The sequence below is a fragment of the Pleuronectes platessa genome, chromosome 9, assembly GCF_947347685.1.
Source record: "Pleuronectes platessa chromosome 9, fPlePla1.1, whole genome shotgun sequence".
NCBI lineage: Eukaryota > Metazoa > Chordata > Actinopteri > Pleuronectiformes > Pleuronectidae > Pleuronectes > Pleuronectes platessa.
In genome coordinates, this window is record NC_070634.1 from 13,131,278 (window position 1) to 13,156,927 (window position 25,650).

At 40.9% G+C, this 25,650-nt stretch overlaps 2 protein-coding genes and 1 long non-coding RNA gene across 6 annotated transcripts; 1 reads left to right on the forward strand and 2 right to left on the reverse strand.

Annotated features, from left to right (window-relative positions):
• Window positions 1–15: 15 nt before the first annotated feature.
• Window positions 16–15,758, forward strand: firrm (fignl1 interacting regulator of recombination and mitosis). Of its 3 annotated transcripts, XM_053431352.1 has the most exons (27): window positions 16–1,802; window positions 1,883–1,915; window positions 3,663–3,837; window positions 3,998–4,123; window positions 4,436–4,475; window positions 4,588–4,676; window positions 5,195–5,299; window positions 5,467–5,607; window positions 6,139–6,301; window positions 6,419–6,503; window positions 6,651–6,789; window positions 7,075–7,164; window positions 7,294–7,358; window positions 7,455–7,603; window positions 8,847–8,976; window positions 9,437–9,623; window positions 10,050–10,132; window positions 10,355–10,406; window positions 11,257–11,346; window positions 11,682–11,867; window positions 12,911–13,030; window positions 13,127–13,222; window positions 13,416–13,529; window positions 13,967–14,071; window positions 14,155–14,235; window positions 14,314–14,460; window positions 14,749–15,758. In XM_053431352.1, exons 3-27 carry the CDS (start codon window positions 3,835–3,837, stop codon window positions 14,953–14,955), a joined length of 2,793 nt encoding a protein of 930 aa, XP_053287327.1. In that variant the 5' UTR covers window positions 16–1,802; window positions 1,883–1,915; window positions 3,663–3,834; the 3' UTR covers window positions 14,956–15,758. The 3 variants fall into 3 exon arrangements, with proteins under 3 accessions (XP_053287327.1, XP_053287330.1, XP_053287329.1); XM_053431355.1 differs by having other exon boundaries at window positions 16–3,832; window positions 3,937–4,123; XM_053431354.1 differs by having other exon boundaries at window positions 16–3,832.
• Window positions 15,163–25,465, reverse strand: scyl3 (SCY1-like, kinase-like 3). 2 transcript variants are annotated; one of them, XM_053431358.1, is made up of 14 exons: window positions 25,166–25,465; window positions 24,883–25,063; window positions 23,853–24,038; window positions 23,244–23,357; window positions 23,047–23,103; window positions 22,861–22,966; window positions 22,645–22,756; window positions 22,489–22,566; window positions 22,098–22,237; window positions 21,768–21,958; window positions 21,265–21,436; window positions 17,309–17,479; window positions 16,449–17,224; window positions 15,163–15,773 (listed from the first exon to the last, which is right to left on the reverse strand). In XM_053431358.1, exons 2-14 carry the CDS (start codon window positions 25,045–25,047, stop codon window positions 15,711–15,713), a joined length of 2,331 nt encoding a protein of 776 aa, XP_053287333.1. In that variant the 5' UTR covers window positions 25,048–25,063; window positions 25,166–25,465; the 3' UTR covers window positions 15,163–15,710. The 2 variants fall into 2 exon arrangements, with proteins under 2 accessions (XP_053287333.1, XP_053287334.1); XM_053431359.1 differs by having other exon boundaries at window positions 22,861–22,963; window positions 25,166–25,464.
• Window positions 17,947–20,904, reverse strand: LOC128448623 (uncharacterized). Its single transcript, XR_008339771.1, has 2 exons — window positions 20,540–20,904; window positions 17,947–20,421 (listed from the first exon to the last, which is right to left on the reverse strand). It is a non-coding gene; the product is annotated as an uncharacterized LOC128448623 (long non-coding RNA).
• Window positions 25,466–25,650: the final 185 nt, after the last annotated feature.

Genomic DNA, 25,650 nt, shown 5'->3' on the forward strand with positions numbered 1-25,650 from the left:
TTAGTCTGGGTTAAGTTGGCCCTAATCATAATTGCAAGCCATGTGCCAAGTGCAAAGTCCCCTCAGGAAGGGTTGGACTGAATAGAATAAATAACATATCCTGTTATCCTGAGGGAAAGTTTCTGGTTTAGAAAATAAGAAACAGATAAAAAGCACTTTCAATTGCCAACATGGTTTTGTGCTTTCATTAGTGAGTATTTCTAAGTAATGATAAACATCCACAGGGCTTTGCGACAAAATAAAAATAATAAATAAGAGCCTCAGATCTAAATGTCGAAGATAAGAATAATCAAAACATGATTGAAAAAGAAAGAGAAGTCAGCTTATTTATGTAGCACTTCCCTTACAAAGTGCTTTACAAAAAGAGCAACCACAGCTTGAACATTTTAATCAGACTAACATGAGAAAGGGTATTAAGAGGTTTAGTCAGAGTGAATAAAAGATTATGACAAAACTTTCTAAAAGCTTTCACAAAAAGAAAACTTTGAATTCATACAAATGGGTACACATTTATCAAATTCCCTGAAACGTTATATTGTATAGTGTTGTATAGTAATTGATACATTTCTGCTAAAACCATAGACTTGCCCGTTTTGTCAGCACCTGGGATCTTGACATGACTTTAAAGAGGAGGCTGATTTTTAATCTTGTAAAAAGAGAATCTTTGGTTTTGTATTTGTAAACCTTCACTTTGCACAAGTTGAAACTGTCAACGTTCAGATACTTCATAGACAAAAAACACAAAAAGCCCTGCAACATTTATTCAGGCAACAGCACAGGGTAACTCTTGAATAACACTATATAGTCTAAAATACATTCATATATTGATTACTATAGGTCTTAAATATGCTAAGGTCAGTCTGATATATTAGGGTAAATTTAACGGTATTCTGTCTATCTGAAAAATATGGTGGGGTGCAGATTTTGTAATGTCTCTGTGTTGTAGTTCTTTCTCATCAATACAGATATTAGCTGTAATGAAACTACAACCAGGACCAACATGATATGTGATAGTATTCAAACACCCAGTTAGAATTTATCTCAATACACTCTGCTTGGCAATATGAAGATAATGGATATTATCTACTTGTCTATGCTTGTATTTTGAGAGATGTGATATTTCCAGGGTCATTCTTCTGCTTACTTCACCCTTCAATCTTCAATTATGGGGAAGTTTAAGTAATTCTTTGGCAATTCACATAGTATATTAATTTCTTTAATTATGGAGTTAAAAAGTAAAAAAATTGTAGAAACCCAGAAAGAGACAGAGATGATAGAGAGATTCACAGTTTTAGGACAACCGACCTGCCAAGTAAATACAGCGAAGTATACAGAGGAGAACGGTCTGACTGTACACTGGGTGAATTTTTTGTTTAAAAAACATTGATGACATTTTTTTTTTATTCATTTTAAGCATCCATTTTTAGTGTCTACAACTTAGGAGCAGTGCTGTATATTGTGGATTTTCCCATTCAGAAGAGTCTACTTCCTTTTCCTCTGGAGTTCCCACATGACATTCTCACATCTTAAAGGAAACAAGTATACCAGAAGTGGATCACATGCTTGCTCTTACCTCCCTCTCTACCTTGTGATTCACCTTCCTGGTGAGTTAAAGAGAAAACATTCCACGGAAGTGTGGCGCTACAATCTGCAGACTACAGGAATAGAATTAGATTGGACTGTCGACACACCGGCGAAATCTCCATGTGCCTTGAACTCATCGGCAGACCTAACATAGACACTGAGGCCTACTGCAATTTGCCAGTTACCCTGTGACCTTAAAAAAGAAAGAAAGCCAAAAAGTGATCTTCCTTCCTGTTCCAGCTCCAAATCCGGAGCCAGTTTCCTGTAAAGTGATAACCTTTCTATTATCTACAAACAGGGAGGTCAGCCCAGGAGGGAGAAGGGTTACAAGGTAATTAACTCAACCCACTTCTTGGAAAACACATGTTATAATTGGGGTTTAATGGCATTTATTTTAAAATGAAACATAAGACGCATCTATTGATCAAATCTCTCAATCAGGCTTTATAATCTTTACAATCCCACAGAAACCAAACCACTAAATAACACTTTCTCTCATTTATTTCAAAATTGTCCTATGCCATGAATGACTATATTTTTTTTTCTGTTCAAAATGTACCGATTGAAAATGTTCATTTATAAAAATATATACAAAAATATAATTTTAAAAGTTCTTCCATACTTTAACAAGTGATGCAATAAACATTGTTTGAAGAGAGACAAGCATCAGGCGGAGTCTCGTTTCCTAAACAAGAAGTCCCTCCTTTCCTGCAGCAGCACCAAACACCTTGGACTGTCGGGAAACAAAGATGCAGCAAAGACGAAGAGCTTTATCCAAGATCTTATCAGAGAAAACAATAGACACTGACTTTATGGAGTCTGTTATAGAGCCAATAGAAATTCCCGACTCTTCATTTGCATAAAAACCACCCTTTCTTTAACTAATTTAAATACAATCTGAAGTCCTAAACATCCATGTCATTTACAGTAAGGTACCTTCAAGATCTTTGTATGTTGGTATTTACTGAAGTGAGTACAAATAGTGAACTTTAAATGGTTAATGACATCCAGTGACATCAAATGCAGAAATATTTCAAACCCCTTTACCTTTTTCACCTTCTGTTGCACTGCAGCCTCATGCTAAAAATAATTAAAGTTTATACTTTTTAGCCATGAATCTAAATATAATTTCAAATCGGAAAAAAAAACAATGCAAGAATTTATTGCAAAATGTATTAACAGCAATTTTGAAATACAAAAAATCACATTGAAGTATTCAGACCCTTTACTCAGTAGCTGTCTACAATGGTTGCAAATACAGCCTCAAGTCCTCATGAGGAAGTTTCACAAACCTGGACAGGGAGATATTCTGCAGATCCTCTCAAGTTCTGCCAGTTTGGACAGAAACTCTCACTGGACATTTCCATCTAGCTCCAGCAGCATTGTAGCCCTTAAGTCCAGGACCCATACTCAATCCTGTCTTTCAGGAATCGTGACTTGACTTAAACTGGTGGCTATGTTCATTCATTTTTTATAATTCAATCTTAACATTTTAACTCTGGAATACATGACCTCATTAACAATATACCCTTGTAAAGAAAAAAAAGTAAGACACCAAGAAAACACGAGATACATTGCAATTCGCCAAATAAAAAAAATATAAAATAAAATATTTATTTGTTATGTTATTTGAATTGCCCTAAGAATAAAAATGAGTGGAAATTGACATTGCTGTGGGTGTTTATGCATGTTGTAGGTGCATTATGAGAAAAACGGGATTTGCTGAGCTCAGTAAAAACTAGTGTCACTGCAGCTTAATCCAGTGTTTCCGAACAAATATAAGTTTTAATATCTTTTTAATTTATTTAAAAAATTTATTTTTTCATAATTAATCATGTAATTGATTAATTTATGGTTTCAAAGGGGGACTGTCGGGTCTTGGTGAGGGTACGTTTAGTTAGTCTTTGTGTTTTGTGATTTGTTGTTGTGGTTTATCATTTGTCGTTGTGCTTTTTTACATTACTCTTGTGTTTGGTGATTTGTTGTTGTGGTCCTTTCTTGGTTGTTGTGTTTTCTTACATCACTCTTGTGTGTGGAGATTCATCGCTGTGTTTTCTTATTTGTTGCTGTGTTTTTAGATGTCCACCACAGGGCCACCGTAGCAGATAACTTTAGGATACGACGTCACATCCGGCTCAAACTTCAGCGCGCGGTTTGTTTGTTTATCTGAAGTTAAGTCGATAACTAGACAACAATGGCGTCGTTTAGGACAAAATAACTCACAGGAACCCAAGATACGGTCTTACAGGTATGGTAAGAACTAACACATTTAATATATATCATTAAAGGTGTTTTAGAGAATCATACCGAAACAAACACAGAAGCTAACGTCGGGCTTCTTGCTAACAACAGTCAGGTGCTGGTGAAATGTCGTCTCTAACTTCGTGTGACTCACTTGTTGTGAACCGTGCAGCGGACAGGACGGCGGTCCGGAGCTGTCATCATGTCCCAGAGCAACACGTCGCTCCTGGACGAGGTGGCGCAGTGGAGTCCGGAAACCTGCCGCCAGGAGCTCAAGGCTGTTCTGCCCAAACTCAATATATCCTGTTCAAGCCTGTGTGCTCGTTGATCTGCCTTGTCATCTATTAGAGATTCATCATTATCAAGATTCTGTTAAGTTTCGAAATGTGTAAAAAATTCGTAAGCATGAAGGACATTTGGGATTAGGGCATCAACTGAAAATACACAACATAAATGAAGAAATCTGTTTTATGACTTATACCTAACACAAGTATTTTCTTGTTGGACCTTTTCCTCACTTTTACATGTTGTCATTTTTCTACTATTATAACAATCCTGACCTTTTGAAGGGTAAATCCTCTTCTATAATGTGTTCCTTGACTGTTTCCACTCCCTGCAGCTCAAATCTGAGAGCTGGGATGATCACATACGTAAGTATATCTTCACTGTAAGATTAGTAATAAAAAAGAAAACTTATTTTGTACCATCAGTAATATTTGTTATTAAGTCAGACATGTGTGAATACCATCTCGTTCCCTACAGGTATACTGAAGATAATCACAGACATGTTCCTTCCACATCTTGCTTTGTCAGAGCTGGAGGACGAGTGCTTCTCTAAGATTTTACCTCAGGTAAACAGCAGCTTACCTTTAGGACCTAGGTTGTTAATACCTTTGCTAGTGTTTGTCAAGTGTCCCTAGTTTAAATCATACTCAGGGGCATTTAAGATGTCAAACAGCATTATGTTTACTATTATAAAGACTAAGTATTAGGGAACAATAGCAATATAACAGATGCCAAGTATTTTTTGATAGGTTGCTTTTGAGGAGCTATAAAGCATAATTGATCTAATTGTGATCAATGATGATGAGGTAAAAGTACAACCTTCACTTTATATAATAGATATACTGTATAATGGCATAGTGACATTTAACTTGATACTTCTTCCATGACACCTGCAAACATCCTGAATCCCTTTAAATTCAAACACTGGATTTTTCTGCACACTGAATATTTACCTGTGTTTTATCGAATTGTCAGTATTTGTTTTCTTGCCAACTACTTGTTAGTTTTTATTACTTTTCTACACAAAATATTAATCTGCCTTATTTGATATATCTGTCTTTTCCTTTATATGAAATGTCTGCAGGCTGTAGCAGTGTTCGACAGCATGATGAAAGAAATCTCAGGCCAAGTTGGAGAGCTGTCCAGTCAAAACACTGAACTGTGTGCCTTACTAAGGAAGATTCTTCAGGTACTATTGTTGTAACTCTTATTATGATCTCTGTTGCTGGTTTCATTGTTCATCAATTAGTACCTCACAGATTCTAGCTGTGTATGATGTACAGTATATTATCTACAGAAGGCTGCACTCAACTCACTCCTCAGCAATATTTGATATGATCCTGTTGTTTGCTTCAGGCAATGATTCAGATAATTGACACGCTGTCCACGTGCGTGCGTCATGTTGGCTCATTCGAGGAGCCTCCTGACCTGGAATCTATCCGCTCCTTACCTACTTGTATCCTGAAGATCCTGAGGGAAACCTTTCAGCACTGCAAGGTCGGTCTGTTTACTTCAACTGTGGCTGCAATGACAACATTTCAAATCTTGGCAGATCATCATTGAAAACCTATATCACATTTATGTTATATATTCATGTATTTTGAAATACATCGTGCATTAACTGCTATAATAATGGCAGACGGGTTTGACTGGTATCAAAAGACAATGTGAAGTGTAGTAAGTGATGGATGATTTCAATTTTAAATTTCTTTGAAAAAAAAAATATACAGTTTATTACTGAGATATTAGTATCAATTCAAAGCACAAACCTGTGAATGTATAAGTGTTTTCTCTGACTTATGGGTGAGTGTCTGATCAAAATAAGGTTATTACAAAGTACATTTTCAAATATATGATCTGAGCTGTCCACCGTAGGAGAAGGCCTGATTAAAGGAAAGCTAGTATCTACACGCAGCAGGAAACATAACCACATAAGAAAATAAAACCAAATTATTAATCTTCCTTTAAAAAAATCTAATAAACACCTGTGAAAAAGCTCTTCATTTAAAGCAGGCTTGGTGTTCACAGGAGAGTGAGGTGGTTTACTGTGGCCGTCTGTCCCTGGTGGCTGACCTGCTGCAAGGACTCTTCAAAGAGGCTTACTCCCTTCAGAAGGGTCTGCTGGAGCTGTTGGACAGGGTCTCTCTCGACAGCACTGCCTCAAAGGAGGAGGTCTCTGACATCGTTACAGGTGAGTGTGTGTTTCTCTGCCACACTCTTTATTTAGCCTGTCCTTTTATAAGCCATTTTAGTTGTAAATCTTGAATGCGGCCTTTAGTTCATTGAACATTTGTGTCATCTTCCTCAGTGATTCACAACCTGCTGGATATCTGCTCTATTATCGCCAACCTGGACATAGCTCTTCATGCAAACACATGGAAGTTCCTCATCAAGTCAGTACAGCACATGCACTTGTATACACCCATGTTTTTTTTTTTGGACTGTAATACCATCTGTCATTTTAGATTGTCCCCTTCGTCATGTGAGTTAAGGATAATAGCTACTTTTTTACTTGTTTAAATGGTCATTACTTTGATCAGACAGAGTCTGAAGTACCGACCACTGGTGGAGGAACATCTGCATCATGGTGACATCAGCACCACCCTGTGTGACAACTTGTTGACTTCCTGCCAAAACTCTGTGGAGTTGGCTGAACAGATCAAACAAGCTGGTCTACAGGTAAGAATGCCCTGGTTTGAGGGGTTAATTCACATAGTGTGAATTCATGCTTTTGTAGCAGCTTTTATAAAGATTTCTTTATTTCTTCAAATTCTAATGTTGAAAAAGAAAACAATCCTCTTATATTTGTCTTCACTGAACTAATATTATTGTGATAGTGGGGTATGTTTCTGTACTATTTAGTATTTACGGTATCCTATGTTTAGATGTATTTTTCCCCTGTTGTGTATGTGTACTTAGTCCAAGTTCAAACGTAGACTTGATCTTTGTCACCCTTTGTCTTAGGAGGCAACACAAAGCCCAGAATACAAGTTGTTCCAGAAATCTGCAAAGATGTGCAAATTCTTTGCCAACACATTGGTTCATTACATAAAGGTACAAAATAAAGATCTTCTTGCAGCTTTCTTGGCTCAATGATTACGTTGTGCCGTGTCTATAAGTGTGATGTAACTTTATAATACAAAGAAGTGGAAATTATATCCCATAATTCTTTTTTTTAAACAGGAATTCAAATTTTTTCTCACAAAGTATTGCAGCTGCTTTCACCAACTCTACCTCCAGATCATTAGGTACGTGTGGTCCGAAGAAGCAGAGTGAAATCACAGTTTATCCTTCGACTTGACAATATTGATGTTTGTTGAAACTTTCTGACGTGGCTGTTTCAGTAAGTTCCCTCCCAGCCTGTGTGCTCCATCGCTGCCCAAGGCTCTGTCTGAGGAGCTGAATGCAGTCGCTCTGGTTCCCATGGACGCCCTCCTGCTCCAGCTGCTGCCTTTAAGGCCGTTCACTGAAGTTCTCCTCCAACACGACCTGAGTGAGTTTCAACTTTGTCATAATGTTTCCATGATTACACTAATACGTATTCAATCTGTATAATGTGCATTATTTTGGTAGAGCTACACAATAAGTAGTTCGTGTTTATTGTAAATGGTCGTTCAAGAAAAATTGAATTGAGGACATGGAGCCTTTTTGCCTTCAAGTATCTACAGTTGACTGTCCTGAGTGTTGCTCTTAGTGAGTTCCAGGATTTATGTTGATGGTCCAAATTTCCCGCTGGGTGTTCGCTAAACCATAGATCACAGTTTTAATGTTATGAGACAGTATAGCCTCTCCTCTCAAACTAAACCAAGTACAATCATATAAAAACTGTGGTTCTGTCATTTATCTTTTGAATGACTCATCTGCAACAGCAGCATCTGCTGCACTAGATTAGTGAGGGTGGTCCTGTTAGTTTGTTTAGTTTGGAAAAGCTTAGGGGATTTACTGACGTGTCAATGCAGAGAGACAAAGACGCCTTATCAGAGACACCTGTAACCATGGTTACTACACAAATATTACTAAAACTAATTGGTAATTGTGTCAAAAGGCTAAAGCTAAATATAATGTGGTGCAGAGGTCTTCAATTCCACAATTTTTCTTGACTGTTTATTTTCATTGGTACAGAGAACAAAGTAGGTCTGGATGGAAACTAAACTGTAACTTTGGAACAGCAAATACAATTTCAAATCTAACAACTTGTTTTGTGGGGAAATGTAAATTAAATATTGTCTACTTTTGTATTTTATTTTTTAATGTTTAAATCACAGTTTAATTTTTTTTATTTGATATGAGCTGTTGATGTGATTTTTGTAACACATTAATGTCCTCTTTCCCTTTTAAATAAACTAATAATAGTACACAAAGGTGATACAGTAAAATCAAAGTTCAGTCACCAGAAACGTTTAATATTTTTGATGGTCAGTATAATCATCTCATCATTTCATTAGTGTGTGTAAACTAGATACAGCATTAATGTATGCATTTAAAGTAAAATTATTGTTGCATCTGCACATTACTAATAAAATCCACAGTTTAATAAATCTCACGGAGCGTCTCACACACCTTGATGGGCTTACAGGACACCTACTTCTAATCTATTGAAGATAAACATTCAGTTTGTATATTTATTAAATCGAGGCATCTCAGGGAAAAAACGCTGACCACATGTTCCTACTGAAAGGAAAGTAGACGTCATGTTTCTGAATGCAGAGAATGATCCTTGTCTTGTTGGTCTGCAGGGTTAAGTCCCGAACATGAGCTTCCTCACTGTCTCTTGCTGGTGAATGTCTTGGGTCAGCTGGCCTCCCAGCCAGAGGAGGTGCTGCAGCTTTGGTACACTGGCAGCCAGTTCTCAGAAGAGACACCCAGGTAATACAAGATTTGTCTTTTGGTTGTTTTCATTACCTGATTTACTGTAGGGCTCTGCATTGAGATTGTGATCCTCTTGCAACCAGCTCGAAACCTTTTACTTTCAGGAGGGATATTGGTTGGCAAGGATCAGTCTATTAAAGTTAGAATTGGTTGTTTAATCATAGTAATTACGTTAATTATTTTCATGATATTTACATCAAACATGGACTAGCCTCATACAGACGGACAGATTGAAGAGTATGTAAAGATACCCATTTATATATATATATATATATATATATATATATATATATATATATATAAATATGTGTGTGTAATTTAGCAGTTCTTTTAGAGCACATGTAATCAAGGTTTCAGTTTGACACAAGCATTGACTCTTGTCCTTTCATGTTTTCCTTTTACACTGGCTTGATACCCAAAACAATAAGAAGCATGTTTCCATCCCCTCTGTCTCCAGGCTTCCTCTCTTCAAGGCCTTGTTCACTAGTTTCCGTCGTTGCTACACTGAGCGTAAAGCCCCTGTGCTCTTGCCAGGGGTGATGATGAGAGGTCAGGCCCAGGTCCAGGTCAGCCTGCACCACCACGTCTGCGTGCACCTCTGTGCCAGCGTGTCTGCGCTGCCTCCGGCCTACTTCGCTAAACTGGTGAGTGCTACACACAACCATAATCCATCCTAATCTGAACCAGTCATCAAAGCAGGTGCCAGAGTTTCCTCTTCTCCCCTCAACAGAGATAGAAATCTAACCTTTTTTTTTTTAATTCACTGTTGTAAAAATTAACAATGTAGTTAGTTGTCTGAAAACATATGCAAGATTTCTATTTCATAAACCAACTCTGTTGGATTTTTGGTCATTTATTTACTTTTGATATCTGACCTTATTCTTGGCCGTGCTGGCGATGCGGGGTTTTCCGATCATTTAAAGTATGTCTTTCACTTTCATTTTTCTTTATGTGATAAATTTCTTTGAAATGAACTTGATTGTTTTTGGCCAATCTATTTTCCTCTGATTCTTTCCTGCTTCCTGCTCTCCCTCCTCCGCTTCCTTCTCTTTTTATCTCTGTTTTTTTAGGAGCATTGTTTGGTTGATGCGGTCCTGCAGGCTGATACACAGACGGCTTTACTGGCAACTGATGTGTGGTGCTTCACTGCACGGTGAGAGTGATGAGTTTTTCATTTCCACTTAACATTAGGTCTAACTGTGGGTTACCCCGGTGTCACTGGTCTGTATTTTGTGGACTGAATAGGTGTGTTCAAATATACAAAATAAAAATGAACACTGTGCAGCTCTTTTTGTTGCCACTTAGACTTATTGCTACATTTATTTCCGGTAATTTATTGATTCCATTACTGTTTTCTTTCTTTCTCTGTATACAGGTATGGGACCGCAGAACTTTGTCTACATCATGTCCTCCTCATTGCTCAGCTGGTGGGTGCAAAAAAAAAGCTGCATTCACATATTAACTCCAGAGAATGGAGGCAGGTTTTGGAGATCATATGTTTTTGTTTAAAGCATGGACATTACAGAATCCCCCTTGCTTTGTATGCACATGGTTTCATTATCCCGAGCTTTTACTAGGGGGCTGGGAGGAGAAACACAGGAGAATGTCCAGAGCAACAGACTTGGACTTTTGTCTTCTCACATAAAGCCCACTGGTTAATGTCCAGAGTTCCCTGGAGTTCAGTGCATGTCTGAAAGCACCTCAAAAATATACACAGGACAGTCGAGAGAGTTGAATTCGTGGTCTCGTTTTATTTTATTTTGTTGCAGAAAACTCAACAAATAGCATTTTACAGCTAATTTCGATATAGGAATCTTATCGATACTCATAAGACTCTCAAGTAGTACACTTTTTATATTTTTCCGACAAACAGTACTTTCAGAATCAAATCCCAAATTTAAATTCCTTGCTTACACCATCCTGGGTAGAATTCACCATCTTTGACCTCAGCTGAGAATTTCTGAAGTAGCTCTTATTTCCCCTCATCTCTCTGTAGGTTTATGGATTAGTATGGGGTCCTTCCTGTTTTCTGTGGCACTCCAACAGAGGTGACAATTGGCGTTGTGGCATCTCAGTGACTGACACCTTTTTATAACCTGTTTGGCCATAACATCATCAGGCTAACCTGGATCCCACTGATTTCCATACACGTCCCTCTGCTTCAGTTCTTCACCTTTCTTCTTCCCTGACGTCCTGGTGCCTTTCCTCCTCCTGAGCCTTCACACCAACACTCACACTCACACTGACCTCCTCTCTGTCCTCCCTCTTCTCCTCCAGGTAAAAACATGCACTGCTGAGTGTTACCAGGCGTTCCACCTGGGCCTGCTGCTTAAACGCATGGTTTTCCTCATGACGCCACACCACCAGGTTTGAAACCCAATGTACACCTAATCTAAAATATTTTTATGCTGAAATTCACTGAGCCCACAGAGTTACAATCAATTTGTTTATTTAAGCTCGGTCAGGTCAAATATTCACACTGAAACGGTTTTGGATGAGTTGATAAAAGTCAGTTTGAAAAAGCAGGAAGGTTAACTTGCAAAAAGTCAATAAATGAGAATAATAATCTGAAAAAACTATCGGGCTCCTAACTTCCTGCACCATTTCTCTTTGGACATCTCAAATAACACTGAACTGTGCAAGATCGTATTTCAATATGAGATGTTTGCCTTTGTTTTTAATCCAAAGTGTTTTTAATCTAGATGGAGCTGGTGACACGTTTTCCCCCCTCTGAGGAGGTAAACCTACCGGTGTGGCGTCATGTCCTCCCCAGAGCTCTTTCACAAGATGTCCGTCACCATGTAGAGACAGGCATAGTTAGCGTGGCTCAGAAGGCTCTGACGGACTGGCAGAATGGAGGATACAAACTGGGACATGTGAACCAACTGGTGAGGATGACCTCAGACGTGGAATGTAGCTGAGATGTAACAAAATGTGATGACATTGACAGAAAGAGGCAGTAGAAACAAGACTGCAGTATTGTTAAGACATTTCAGTGACAGCCAAAATGTCAATAGTTCAATTCAGTCAGTGGTAAAATTCAATAGTTTTACCACTTCTTAAGATGTTTGAGAGGATGTCTCAATGGCAAAAACGACTTAATTGCAGAGGATTTTTTTATTAGAGTTTTTAATCACATTGTTTATTTCTACTCACCTTTTGTAATCGTAATTTCATCAGTCACATTATCAGTAGATATATTCTTTGGCTTGTCTTGATGCATAATAATAAACACCGAAGGATGTAGAAGAAGCTTTATTTGTATAGAAAACTAAACAAAGATGATACAACAATAATACAAATTAAACACAATAAATTAAAATTCACCCATCAATGAAAGGGTTTTAAAAGCAGTAATAGATAACTGCTCTCAGCTGGTGAGTCATTCCAGAGTTTGTGGGTTTGTTCTTCAAGAGCTCGACAGCCTTAAGTCACCAATCGGGGCTCTGGGACATACCAGCTAACCATCAGCTGATCTAAGATGACGTGCAGTCCCATATAAAGAAGCATAAAATGATTCCTGCACGTCCATACATTTGTTATTTTCTGTATACTGAGGATCCTTATGAGGGTTGAGTAGAGAGATGGACCCAATCTCTGCTGACAGGCCACATCCTGCTCAGGTCGTCACAAGGAAGCCCTTAAAGTCACAAAGCAAAGCATGAGCATATATTATTGAGCTTTACAGTTTTATACAGGAATTTACAGATTTTTTAATAATATTCCACTTCAACATCCTGATTTAATTTATACATAACATGTGAATTATATGACTTTTTGCTTCGGCGTCAGGGTGTTCCAGTGCATTTTATTTTCATGTTGTCCAGCAGATTAAGTAGGTGGTTATATCCAGCCAAGAAAAGCAATGTGAGGAAACTGAAGTGGAAAATGAGCACAAATGTTGTTTTTATGAAATCCCTCCTGTGTCCAGAACGTGGTGCTGTTATCCCTCCTCGCTGTGGTTCAAGGGCAGTCGTCTCCTGAGGAACAATTGGTGTTGTCTGTGATGAGGATAGTCACACAGCTTTGGTTATGCATGAGTTCAGATCAGGTGAGACCCCAAAACACACACACATACATTTATACAAGCACACACAGATGAAGTGTAAATGCCCAATTGGTATGACTGTCCTCTGTCCCACTCCAGGTGCAGACCCACCCTGTGCTCCAGTGTACCCTGCAGCTGCTCCTGTCCATATCGGCCAAATTAGTGAAAGACATAGAACCTCAAGTCGTTTACCAGGTATACTTTTAGTTTTATACTTCAAATTATTTAGGTGAAGAAAGGAGAACACTTCTGTTGACTGATGTACGTGTGTGTGTGTGTGTGTGTGTGTGTGTGTGTGTGTGTGTGTGTGTGTGTGTGTGTGTGTGTGTGTGTGTGTGTGTGTGTGTGTGTGTGTGTGTGTGTGTGTGTGTGTGTGTGTGTGTCCCAGGCCGTGTTGTGTGTGGATGCTCTGGCATCTCAGAAGTGCGCAGATCAGCTGCTGCTGGCTGTTCTGGAGTTCCTCGGCTCTCTGGGAAAGATCTTTGTTCCTCCTGACATTCAGGTACTGAATCCAGAGCATTGTGAATGTGTGTTTGACTTGTGTGCAACTAACACAAAAAAACAAAATAGAATGACACTCAGAGTGCATATCTCCGACAAGGCCCAACAGTCTCCTCAAAGTTAAACAAGCTGCCCCAAATTCCACACACTGGTGGATAATGATAGAATGTCAATCATGTTATATCGATTAAAACACTCTTTTCTTTAATGCTTTCATGAAATAAATAAGTATAAATAAGTATGTAGCTTGACGATCACTTTGGATTCTAGCATTTTTATGTGTATTTGTCATTATTTTGAACATTTCATTAATTAAGAGAACAATCTTTTATAATAAATAATCAGTTAAAATTGTAGCTGAGAGAATTTTCTCACATTACCTGAATATTCACTGTTTCACATAATTATTTTTTTCTGTTTCTCTGTTTCCCCCCACAGAGTCAAATTCTGCCGAGGCTGAGCAGCCTGTTCGGCGTCGTGCTGGCTGACACGTGCTGGCTGCTGCATCAGCATGCACTGGAGGCCTTTTCTCAATTTGCAGAGGTACAACAAGATGATGTTAATATGATTTAGATGTAGTGCTGTGAGCAGTAAAATCAGTTTAAGTTGTCCTTCTGGTATTTCAGGTCACAAACCATGAGGAGGTCATTTCTCAGAGTCTGAGTGTAGAAGAAACAAAGACCAAGGTGGTGAATTATCTGAGCAAGGTAAGGGATGCTCATACATTGTGATGGAATATCTCCCTGAAATAAAATGGACACTTCTTAACAAGTATTTTGTTGTAGACTGTGAATGCACAGGAAGATGCTGAGTCCCGGCTACAGAGGCTCAAGGTGGAGACGTCACAGATTGAGCAACACAATGAGAAGCTGGAGATCAACAGAGAAAATGTTTGTCACAAACAGGCTGAAGAACCAGTGGCAGAATCAGAGGTCAGTAGCTTATTAGGACACAGTCCAGATTGAAATGATTATAACAATAGAAGAAAAATAAGTGGAAGCGGTTCTTACGATTGCTTGTAGTCTTCACCCTAAACCACGAGGACGTTCATTTAGTGCATTCGTAGTAGTGTCTGGTTCTGCTCCTGAAGTTGGTGATGCCAGTAGTACTATAAAATACACTGTATAATTTCTTTACCTGCGAGTCAAAGCAAGCAAGACATGTTTGATGCATACATGAGGATTTAAGATAAGTATTTTGTGCTCATTCCTCCCTCTAAGCCGTGTCCAAAGAGAGCTCGGCAGGAGACGAGTGTGGAGGAGTACAGCCGCTACATCCAGACAGCAGAGAGTGCTTTAAAAGCCCTGCAGGCCCTCATCGAGGACACAGCCGATGCTACGGCGCCCCCACAGTGGCTGGAAACCAAACTGCAGGAGTTACAGACCCTCATAACCGACATCAGTACAGCCGGGCACAAAACAGAATGACATTCCCAGATTATTTATGATCTGTTTCATCAGTCTGTGTTTGTATTACTGCTACTGCAAATAATTTCTATTACATTTTTACAACTGTCAGTCTTGTTTTATATGATGTTTATTAAACTTGTCTTAATACCAAGAAGATAGTTTAAGTCTTCACTGCCTGGGAAAGGACCATTGTGAAACGTCTGTTTCAAACAGAACAGGGACATATCGATTGAGTAAAGTCTTTATTTCACCATAAACCCCCAAACTAATAAATTATATCATTCCCATTCCACATTCATTCAAAGTGCAAACCTTCTGTGAATCAAACCCATCACACTTTGACAACTTGCCAAAAGCATTTCTAGATCTCAATGCCAATAGTGAAATTGGCACGTTTAAACAAACAAAATTTAAAGATGAAATAAACAGGATAATATTCAACTCTTATTAAGATCATTCATTTCCAGGTAACATCAGTTGGCAAAATTTAAAGTGGCTTCATTTATCCAAGTCTAACATCTGATCAGTATATGAAACTTCCAGTTCAGAAGAAAATTTGCTTAATGAACAAACTGAGAATGAAAGTAATAACCAATAAAACAGGATAAAAGATGGCTCACTCCATCCCAGTCATTTTTATTACTGCATCATGATGAATGAGAACTGGAGCAGTTGGCTGGGAAGTGGTCGCTTCTAGAGATCAAGGTTTTTTCCAGTTATCAAGTCTTTTGCTTAAGATAAAAAAAAAAAAAAAAATTATGGAGCTGTTGTCATCACCAGGCGTTCTCGTCCTCCCAGTTCACGTCGTCTTCATCGTCCCAGCCATCTGTTTCCGTCTTTGGAGATAAAAAGGAAGAATACATAAAAAAAAATGGAAACTAGGAACATTCATCAATGAAAGGTGAGTTTTGTAAATGTAGAGGGATCAAGCTCAGTCAGTTACGGGACAGATTATCAGGTTTTTGGCTCTTAAATATTATTCTGATTTAATGTAACAACAATGTCAAAACAATCAATCACCAACCACCTTTGCTCTTATACTGAAACAAGTGAACATTCATACTGGCCCGTCCTTTAAAAAAAATACTAAACAATTAATCCATTGCAGTGTTTCCCCACAAGGGGTCACATTACTAGTTACTGAGGTATGAAATGATAGAATTCTACTTTCGGCGATTATTAACTCGGCCGTAATAAGGTTATCTTTTTACCCATGTTTGTTAGTGTGTAAACAAGATTACACAAAACAACTCAACAGGATGGGACATCAAATCTGGGTGCAGATCTGGATAAAGTGGCCGATCATAGAATGTGTATTTAGCTTAATTTGGATTATTTTCTTAACAGATAATACAAAGATTCATTCTTTTAATGAGGCAGGCATTTGTGACTGCGTATAATTTGATCAGATCAAACCAATTTAAACATGTTTTCATAGTGGAATGGTCCATTCTCAGGCTCTGTATGGTAATCAAATTGGGCTAGATACTTCTGTTAAACCACTCGCTCACCTCTGTCAGGTTGGTAGCTGCAAACTTGGCAGTGAGCGTGATGGTGTCGATCAGCGAGTCAACCTGCAACGATTTAGAGTTTTGTGAGGACGCCGACAGTCCAGCGTCGCCCACACTGCTTTCTTCCAGTGAAACCATAGTTGGAGAAGACAGCTTAATGTCTGGCACCATATCGGCAAACAAATCCAGCTCTGGGTCCTGCGTGACCTTTTTCTTCACCTTAATGGTGAACTCATCCCCCAAACCTCCCGTCCCATGTTTCTTTAGTGCCTCTGTACGTTTGGGGTTTAGGGCTGAGTCAATCTCCTCTTGAGCCCAGCCATCGTCCCACGAGGAAGCGATCTTGCTCTGGGTTGATTGTCGCAGTGCTGAGGTCAGTTTGAGAGGTTTGAAGGATCCCAGACCTGATGCTCCTGGAGCATAATTGACAGGTGAAGCAGTTGTGCCACCTCTGGGTGGTGTGAGTATAACTGGGCCTCCTGAAGGAGCCGTAGGGGAGAGATCAGAGGTAGGTTCAGTTTCCTCGAAGTCATCCCATGGCTCCTCCCCGGTGTTGGGTTGTGAGGCTAGCTGGACTGGATCTGCTCTCTCTGAGGCCTGAATGTGGATCTGGACTGACTGGCCAGTTCTCTTGCTCTCTTCACTGTCGCTCCAGTCAGGCCAGTCTTCCACTGGGCCTTTGGGTCTCTCCGGCTGCTCTGGGCTGTATGACAATGGCTTGATCACACTGTCCTGATGAAGGCCATTCAAAGGTAGAGACATCTGTCTACTCACGTCTGAAACACACAACACCAAGACTGAGCTTCAGGCACAATGATGTCAAACTGTAAAAAGGATTCGTAATAAGGATGGCGTTATACCTGCTTTTGGCACCAGGGGGAAACTTCTTGGTGGCTCTTTCCTATCAGCTAAACTCCCCATGTTTTCCAGCACCAGGCCTTCAGTCCCTGACGGTTTGGAGAATAAATTCAAGACTTTGGAGGGCTGGGCAAGCTGAGGGTGGGAACCTCCGACTACATGGACAGGAGAGGCTAAAACCAAAAGACAAAGAAAGTTCAGAGTTGACTAAATTCATACATGATTTGTCAAGTATGCAGATCCTTTTCAACTACACATTATAAAATATGACTTGGAGTTTTTAGAGCTTAGCAGTTAATTGTTTCCCCCCGTGGCTGCTACCTTGCCGTGGTGGGGAGGCTTGCGTGCCTCCGTGACTCTAAAGGCTATACCGGCGGGTATTCATACCCCCCGTAGGTGCAACCATGCCGGGCAGGTTTTAGAGTAGAGGCCGGACGAAAAGCAGCACCTGGTCCTCCAGGTTGGGGGTTGGGCGTGGGGCCAACAACCCCACCCTGTAAAACACTTGCAGTTACAGAAACGTCGTCAAGAGAACTACGAGAGGACACGGCCCTGGGAGAGAGTAGCTCTTCAGCTAGAAGACAAATGACGTTGTGTGGTGAAAGCCAGGAGCCCCTGGAAGCCACAGGACCGACCATCCTTCTCTCAACCAGGAAAAACATTACCATTGGAACATGGAATGTAAGAACAATGTACCAAACAGGGAAAACCTTTCAAATAGCACAAGAGATGAAAAACTATAATCTTGTACTAATGGGCATCAGTGAGGCAAGATGGACACAATCAGGCCAGAAAAGATTAATGAGTGGAGAGCTGCTGATTTACTCGGGCCATGAAGATGACCATGCCCCACACACAGAAGGGGTAGCCCTCATGCTATCAAGAGCCGCACAGAGAGCACTGATAGAATGGGAGGCCCATGGACCAAGGATCATCACAGCATCGTTCAGAACAACAAAGGAGAAGATAAAGATGAATGTCATCCAATGCTACGCACCAACGAACCCCAGTGAAGAAGAAGAAAAAGAGGAGTTCTACGACAGGCTTCAGAACATCCTGGACAAATATCCAGAGAAAGATACCACCGTCCTCATGGGTGACTTTAATGCAAAGGTAGGAAAAGTAAACATCGGATATGAGGAGGTGATGGGAACACATGGACTTGGAGAAGCAAGCGAAAACGGAGAGAAGTTCATGGATATCTGCGCACTGAACAAGCTTGTTATCGGAGGCAGCATCTTCCCACATAAGAGGATACACAAAGCAACATGGGTATCACCAGACCACACAACAGAGAACCAAATAGATCACATCTGCATAAGCAAGAAGTTCAGAAGATCACTACAGGATGTGAGAGTTAAAAGGGGGGCAGATGTAGCATCTGACCATCATTTGTTAACTGCTAGACTGAAACTCAAGCTCAAGAAGAACAAGACGGAGACAACAGCTAACAGACAGAAATACAACGTGAGCCTATTGAGGGACGCAGAAAAACAAGGGGAATTCAGACTGAAACTATCAAACAAATTTGACGTTCTCCAGGACCTACTTGAAGACGAAAACAGCATCGACAGTCAGTGGCAACATATTAAAGACGCACTAATATCCACATGCCAAGAAGTGGTTGGCTACAGGAAATTCCAGCAAAAGGAGTGGATATCTACAGAAACCCAAAAAAGAATCCAAACAAGAAAAGAGAAGAAAGCACTAGTGACAAACAGTCGTACAAGAGCATCCAAGGCAAAGGCACAAGAAGAGTATACTAATATCAATAGAATGGTTAAGAGGAGCATTAAGGCGGACAAGCGGAAATACATCGACAACCTAGCCGAAGAAGCAGAGGAAGCAGCAAGAAATGGAAACATGAAACAGTTGTATGACACCACCAGAAAGCTGTCGGGCAAATACAGCAGGCCACAAAGACCGGTCAGGGATAAAGAGGGAAACAGCATTAAAACAAAGGACGGACAACTACACAGATGGGCAGAACACTTTGAGGAACTGCTAAATAGACCCCCACCAGTAAACCCACCAGATATCCCACCAGCACAGACCGACCTCCCCATCAGCTGTGACATACCCAGCAGAGAGGAGATCAGGAAAGCGATACAGCAGCTGAAGAGTGGGAAAGCAACTGGGCCAGATAACATCCCGGCAGAAGCCCTAAAGGCAGACGTTGGTATCACGGTGAGCCTGCTGCATCCACTCTTCAAAAGGATCTGGGAAGAAGAAGAGATACCATCTGACTGGAAAGAGGGCCTTATTAACAAGCTCCCAAAGAAAGGAGACCTGGGAAACTGCAACAACTATAGAGGGATCACCCTACTCTCTGTGCCAGGCAAAGTGCTAAATAGAGTCATCCTGGACAGAATGAAGGATGCAGTTGACCACCAACTGAGAGACGAGCAAGCAGGATTTAGAAAGAATAGGTCCTGTGTCGACCAGATTGCCACTCTTCGCATTATCATAGAGCAGTCACTAGAGTGGAACTCCCCACTCTATGTCAACTTTGTCGACTACGAGAAGGCATTCGACAGTGTACATAGAGAGACCGCATGGAAGTTATTGAGACACCATGGAGTGCCCACTAAGCTAGTGAACATCATTGAAAACAGCTATTCTGGAATGACCTGTAGAGTGATACATGATGGACAGCTCACGGAACAGTTCCAGATCAAGACTGGGGTCAGACAGGGTTGTCTTCTATCCCCATTCCTGTTTTTACTAGCCATTGACTGGATCATGAGAACAACAACAGAACAAAGGAAGAACGGAATCCGATGGACATTATGGACCAAACTGGATGACTTAGATTTCGCAGATGACCTGGCACTACTGTCACATAGCTACCACCAGATGCAAGACAAGATCAATACACTCGTAGAGACTTCCTCACAAGTAGGACTTAACATCCATGAGGGAAAAACTAAAAACATAAGGATAAATACAACTAGTACGGAACCGATCACCCTTGGTGACACCATGTTAGAAGAGGTAGAGTCCTTCACCTACTTGGGGAGTATCATCAGCAGTCAGGGTGGTACAGATGCAGATGTAAAAGCTAGGATAGGTAAGGCAAGGACATCATTTCTACTTCTCAAGAACATCTGGAACTCTAGAGAGATACGGGAAACGACTAAAATCAGAATCTTTAACTCCAACGTAAAATCCGTCCTGCTCTATGGGGCAGAGACATGGAGAATCAATAAGATCACAATAAATAAAGTGCAAACCTTCATAAACAAATGTCTCAGAAGAATCCTGAAAATCTACTGGCCAAACAAGGTCAGCAACAACGATCTGTGGACAAGAACAAAACAACCCCCAGCAGCAGACGAAATTGGACGAAGAAGATGGAGATGGATCGGGCACACATTACGCAAACCAGAGTCAAACACCACCAGACAGGCTCTGACCTGGAACCCTCAAGGAAAGAGAAGCAGAGGACGTCCTAAAAACACCTGGCGCCGGGACCTTCAGGCAGACACAAAGAGACTGGGAGGCACCTGGTCGCAGATAGAAAAGAACGCCAGCGACCGTGAACTCTGGAGGTCCCTTGTCGACGGCCTATACCCCAGCAGGGGTGCTACAGGCACTAACTAACTAAACTAAGTTAATTGTTCCTGACAAGAGATGTATAGAAATCCAAAACCAGATTTTCTAGTCTGAACCTGTGCAGCAGTCTGGCATGAGGAAGCACAAAGGATTGAGAATGTCGTACTACCACGCGCTGGTTATCGGGTTATTTTAAACACCGGATACCATGTGGTTTAAGCAGATATATTTTTTTAACACTTGTATCAACTTGTTAACCAGTTGCAATGAAGTGTGTTGAAATGTAAAAATGTATTCTATATATAAAATGATGTATTTTTAATGGCACTCATTTGCTTTTCAAAACATTACTGATGCATCAACCTTCTTTGTAATTGTCAGCATTGAGCACCGTGTTGCTTACTTTCAGGAGTGACCTCTGTGGACTTGGTGAAGTTGGGTGTGGTGCGTTTAAAGATCTTGGTTCGCTCTCCTCCCACCACCACTTGAGCTCCCAGCAAGGGCACCAGCACAGCCAGACTCTGCAGCGTCATGGCAACCAGAGAGTCGTTGGTGTCTCTCATGCCCAACAAAACCTGCAGCAAGAGGAAGGCAAAAAGATGTTAAGTCACTAAGATAATTACACATTCGTGAGTGACAACCCAGCCCTTTTTCTCATGTTACGCTCACAAGAAGAAACAAACATCCCTCTTCTTAGTTCCCCAATCTTGTATGTTTCATAATCCATGTTTTAGATACGATAGCAATAGATGAAGATTCCTTAGAGTGAGTTAGCTAACTAGTTCCCCCTGCTTTCAGTCTGTATGCTAACCTGATTGAAACTCCTCAGAATCTTACCTCCTTAGGTCATTTAAACACATTAGACAGAAAAAAGATAATATTTCTGGAACTGTGTCAACACTCCACCTGAGGCAGGATCTGGTTCTTGAGCTCTTCGTGTGAGAAGAACTCGGCGTACATGTGGATGTGACCCAGCAGCACGATCCGTACGTGTTCCTCTTTAACCTTGTAGAGCTTGAGAAGCTGAGGGATCACGTGTTTACGGTAAAGAGTCACAGACAGCAGGCATTCTTCACCGCTACCACCAGTAGTGGAATCTGTTGAAGCAGGAGGAAATGAAGAAGGCGAGTCTGATCAACATCCACATTCAATTTTTACACAACAATTCTGCCCGACAGATTCTTGAGAGGATACGAGTTGTTTCAGCAGCAAGAGTTTGATGACATGTGACTTTACCCGTCTTTGGCCTTAGAAGATGAGGCAGGAAACTTTTCACAGCCATTGGTTCTGCAAAAACCAGAGGGTTGAGGAGTATGGGGACAAAACGTGCAGCTGTCAGCTCCTCAGGGAGACTCTGGACATGGTCCAAAAGAAACCTGCACAAACAAATATACAACCAGCATTTTCAGGGATTCTTGGCAGAACAGTTCGACTAAAAATGTTATGGAAGACTATTACAACAGACCTACAATATTGCACAATACAATTCTGAAAGTTTAAAAGTAAGCACTGCCTTGGTAAATAATGTATGACATGTTTATTACTATGTTTTGCATTAAACGATGTGCAAACAACAAAAGAGAACTCTTAATAATAAGTAAACCAAGAAGAGCATATCGTTTCTCACTTAAAGAATTCATTCTTTTCTTCTTCAGTCTTCAGGGTCAGACTCTTGAGGAAATTCATCACATCCAGAAAGTCGTTCCTATTCATAGAAAAAACACTGATTGGAAACAAGTCAATTTCAGTACTGTACAACAACAGCAAAGACGATCGCACAAACCTGAAAAAGTCATGAGTCAGCAGGGAGCTGAGTGGAGGTCGGGACAAGGGGTCAGAGTTCAGCGGGCCTGCCTGCAGGGTCTGCCCCAGACTGTCTGACAGCTCCTGCGACACTGAACAACAGAGGAGGGAGAAGGGTTGAAAAGAGCACAAGAAAATACATACTGGACAAATGTGTCATGATGCAAGATGAGGTCATAAGGTCATCTCTACCCACCATAGCCATTCAACAGAGGGATGAGTGCCTCCACCATCATTCCAAAAGAGTAACAGTCTCGAGAGTGAGCATGTTTATCCAGGAGCATTTTAAAGCCCTCAACCTGCTGACAACATCTTTTATGAGAACTTGTAAACAAAAGCCGAACATATTATTTTTCTAAATCACAACTTTGAATCTGTTCACCTGCTCTTCTGGAGGAACAAAGCTGGCCTCTCTCACGTTCTGGATGCTTGTGAGAAACTGAGTTCAGGGGGGGGAAAAAACATAAAATTGAAATGTCTGCTCTACTGTAGATCATTTTTATTCTGGAGGAAAAATAAATAAAATACAATGTCATACATACATTTTGGTAAAACACTTATTATAATTCTGCCTCTCACCTCTGGGGTTGCTTCAGAAAACTTGCAGACGGTCTCCATCCCTCCCAGTTTCCAGTGACCATCTTCACTGACGTAAACAGATGAAATGCACACGTTGTTATGGCTCGATTTGCCCTGGTGGAAGAGGGAGACGTGTTAGGAGTCGCACCCAATGGCTTACGACCAGAAACACAAAACAACCTTAGAAGTTGGGCTGCCATTCTGTATTTGATTATATAATCGAATTGTAAAAAAATAAACTGACATTCCACTGTGATAATGACTAACAGCACTACCACTGCTGTGTGCCTCGTGAAATCTTGCATGGGTGTGGGCAACTGCACGCTACTGAAAGCCCTGCATGACAGACAGCAGTCACACAAGGTCCCTTTCATGGATTTCATCAAAGCTCAAATGAGAAAATAATTCAACAACTCTTTGGAAATGACAGCAGAGGGTTCTCTACTCATCAGGAAAAGGTGGGGAACAAAATTGTGAAACCCCAGGTAAATATTGAAAATATGTACCCAAATCATCACACCAGATATCTGGTGCTGCAACTAAACAGCCAGGCCTTTTTACGCCTCATTGCCTTGGTTTGTAATGTTTAAAGACGTGTTTTTTGCTCACCCTCTCGTGCAGGAACACCAGCGCCTGCAGGAGGTCGTAGATGCCTGCGCAGACCTCCTCTGGAGAGAGGCTGTCCAGCAGCAGCTCCAGGGGCTGCACACGCTCTGTCACCAGGTGGATGCCACCATCCTGCACGGAGCAGGACAGGAAGCGCAGCAGACATGGGTGCCTCAAGGTCTTCAGGTGCTGCAAGAAATGCAAGTATTAATTTGTTTTCTTTTAAAAAAAAGACAGTTACCTGGACGGAGTAACAACAACAAAAAAACGAACCTGGATGGACAACACTTGGATCTGTCCAAAAATCCCTACCCCACTGTCTAGTGCCCCTGAGCAAGGCACCTTACTCCCCCAACATCTGCTCTGTGTGTCCTGCACCAGATGGGTTAAAAGCAGAGGACACATTTCCCTCAATTGCATGAGTGTGTCTGTGAATGTGTTTGGGATAAATTAATGTATCTTGTAAATCTTGTTAATAATCTTGTATATCTTGATCTGTTATCTGCGCCAAAAGGAAGACATCTTCACTCTTGCAAATTTGTAAGAAAAATGACACAAAAACTACTAAACTGATTACCACAAAACTTGGTGGAAGGATGTAGCACGGATCAGGGAAGAACCCAGGGAGTAACGAATTAATCTTGATTTTAAATATAAAAAACAGGCACATTAAGTGAACTGATATTTATGAGTGTGTGAAACATGGTGCAGCTTGATTGTATTTGAGTGGACAGTTGGGCCTTGCTGAGTGTCATTCTAGTTTCTGAAGAACTGCAGAGAACCTGATCTGTATGAGGCACACAAGACTAAACTCCCTGCAGCCCATTTACCTCTGAGAACTTCATCATGTCCATGTTTTACATAGAGAACATTTAAAGTGTGATTTATTAAGGGTGGACGGCTGGAGGATGAGAACAGGTTCTGGGTTTGCAATGTAATATAAGGATGACACATTCTTAATACTGTCGGTGCACTTCTACAAAAGGTCTTTCAGCGTCTGTGAGGACCGGCCACACACATCTGAATCAACTACCTTGGCAGCCTTGTTGACTTTGTCTTCATTGCCACGTTTGTGGACAAACACAGATGCGGATTTCCCATCCTGGAGGAGAGCAGAGTACATGGTGAGTCCGGAGGGCAGGGTGAGCAGCGGCTCCTCCAGGATGCAGCCCCGCACGGCGCTGCTCTCCGCCCCCATGGCCTGACTCCTGGACCTGTGGACAACGGGCAGAGGACAGATGGACGTTAGCGGCTCAAGCTGTAGTTTGCTGTGTCCTTCAGTAAACAAGCAGATATAACCCGTCATCGGTGAATACCTGTCTGCCTGGACTGGATGTAGCACCGCTGCTGTTAGCTGCTGCTGCGGTTAGTTAGCCTGGCTGGCTAACCTCGGCTCCGTTAGCCAGCTGGTCTGTGCTACGCCATTCCGCCTCCGAACAGGCATGCTGTCCGTGCTGTGCTACAAAACCAACCGAATGGTTCTCTACAAAAACATCCAGCTGTTCATTGATATTGAGACGACACGCGTCAGTTCCTGTTCGCTGCTCAACAAGTCGACGATGCTAACGTGGAGCTGCGCTGTAAACACAAACCTTTCCGGTTAGAGAGCAAACCTCAGAGCAGGGGGTGGCAATACTTAGAAAATGTTAGATATTGTCAGGAAATGCTAGTTTTCCGATGATTTAGGTATTTAGTTTGGATTAATATAGATTTATTGCACGATAAACATAGTATTGTTGTTTTTTTATATTTTATGAATCGTTTTAGATTAATACTAAACCAGACACAGCCCTGTTCTGGG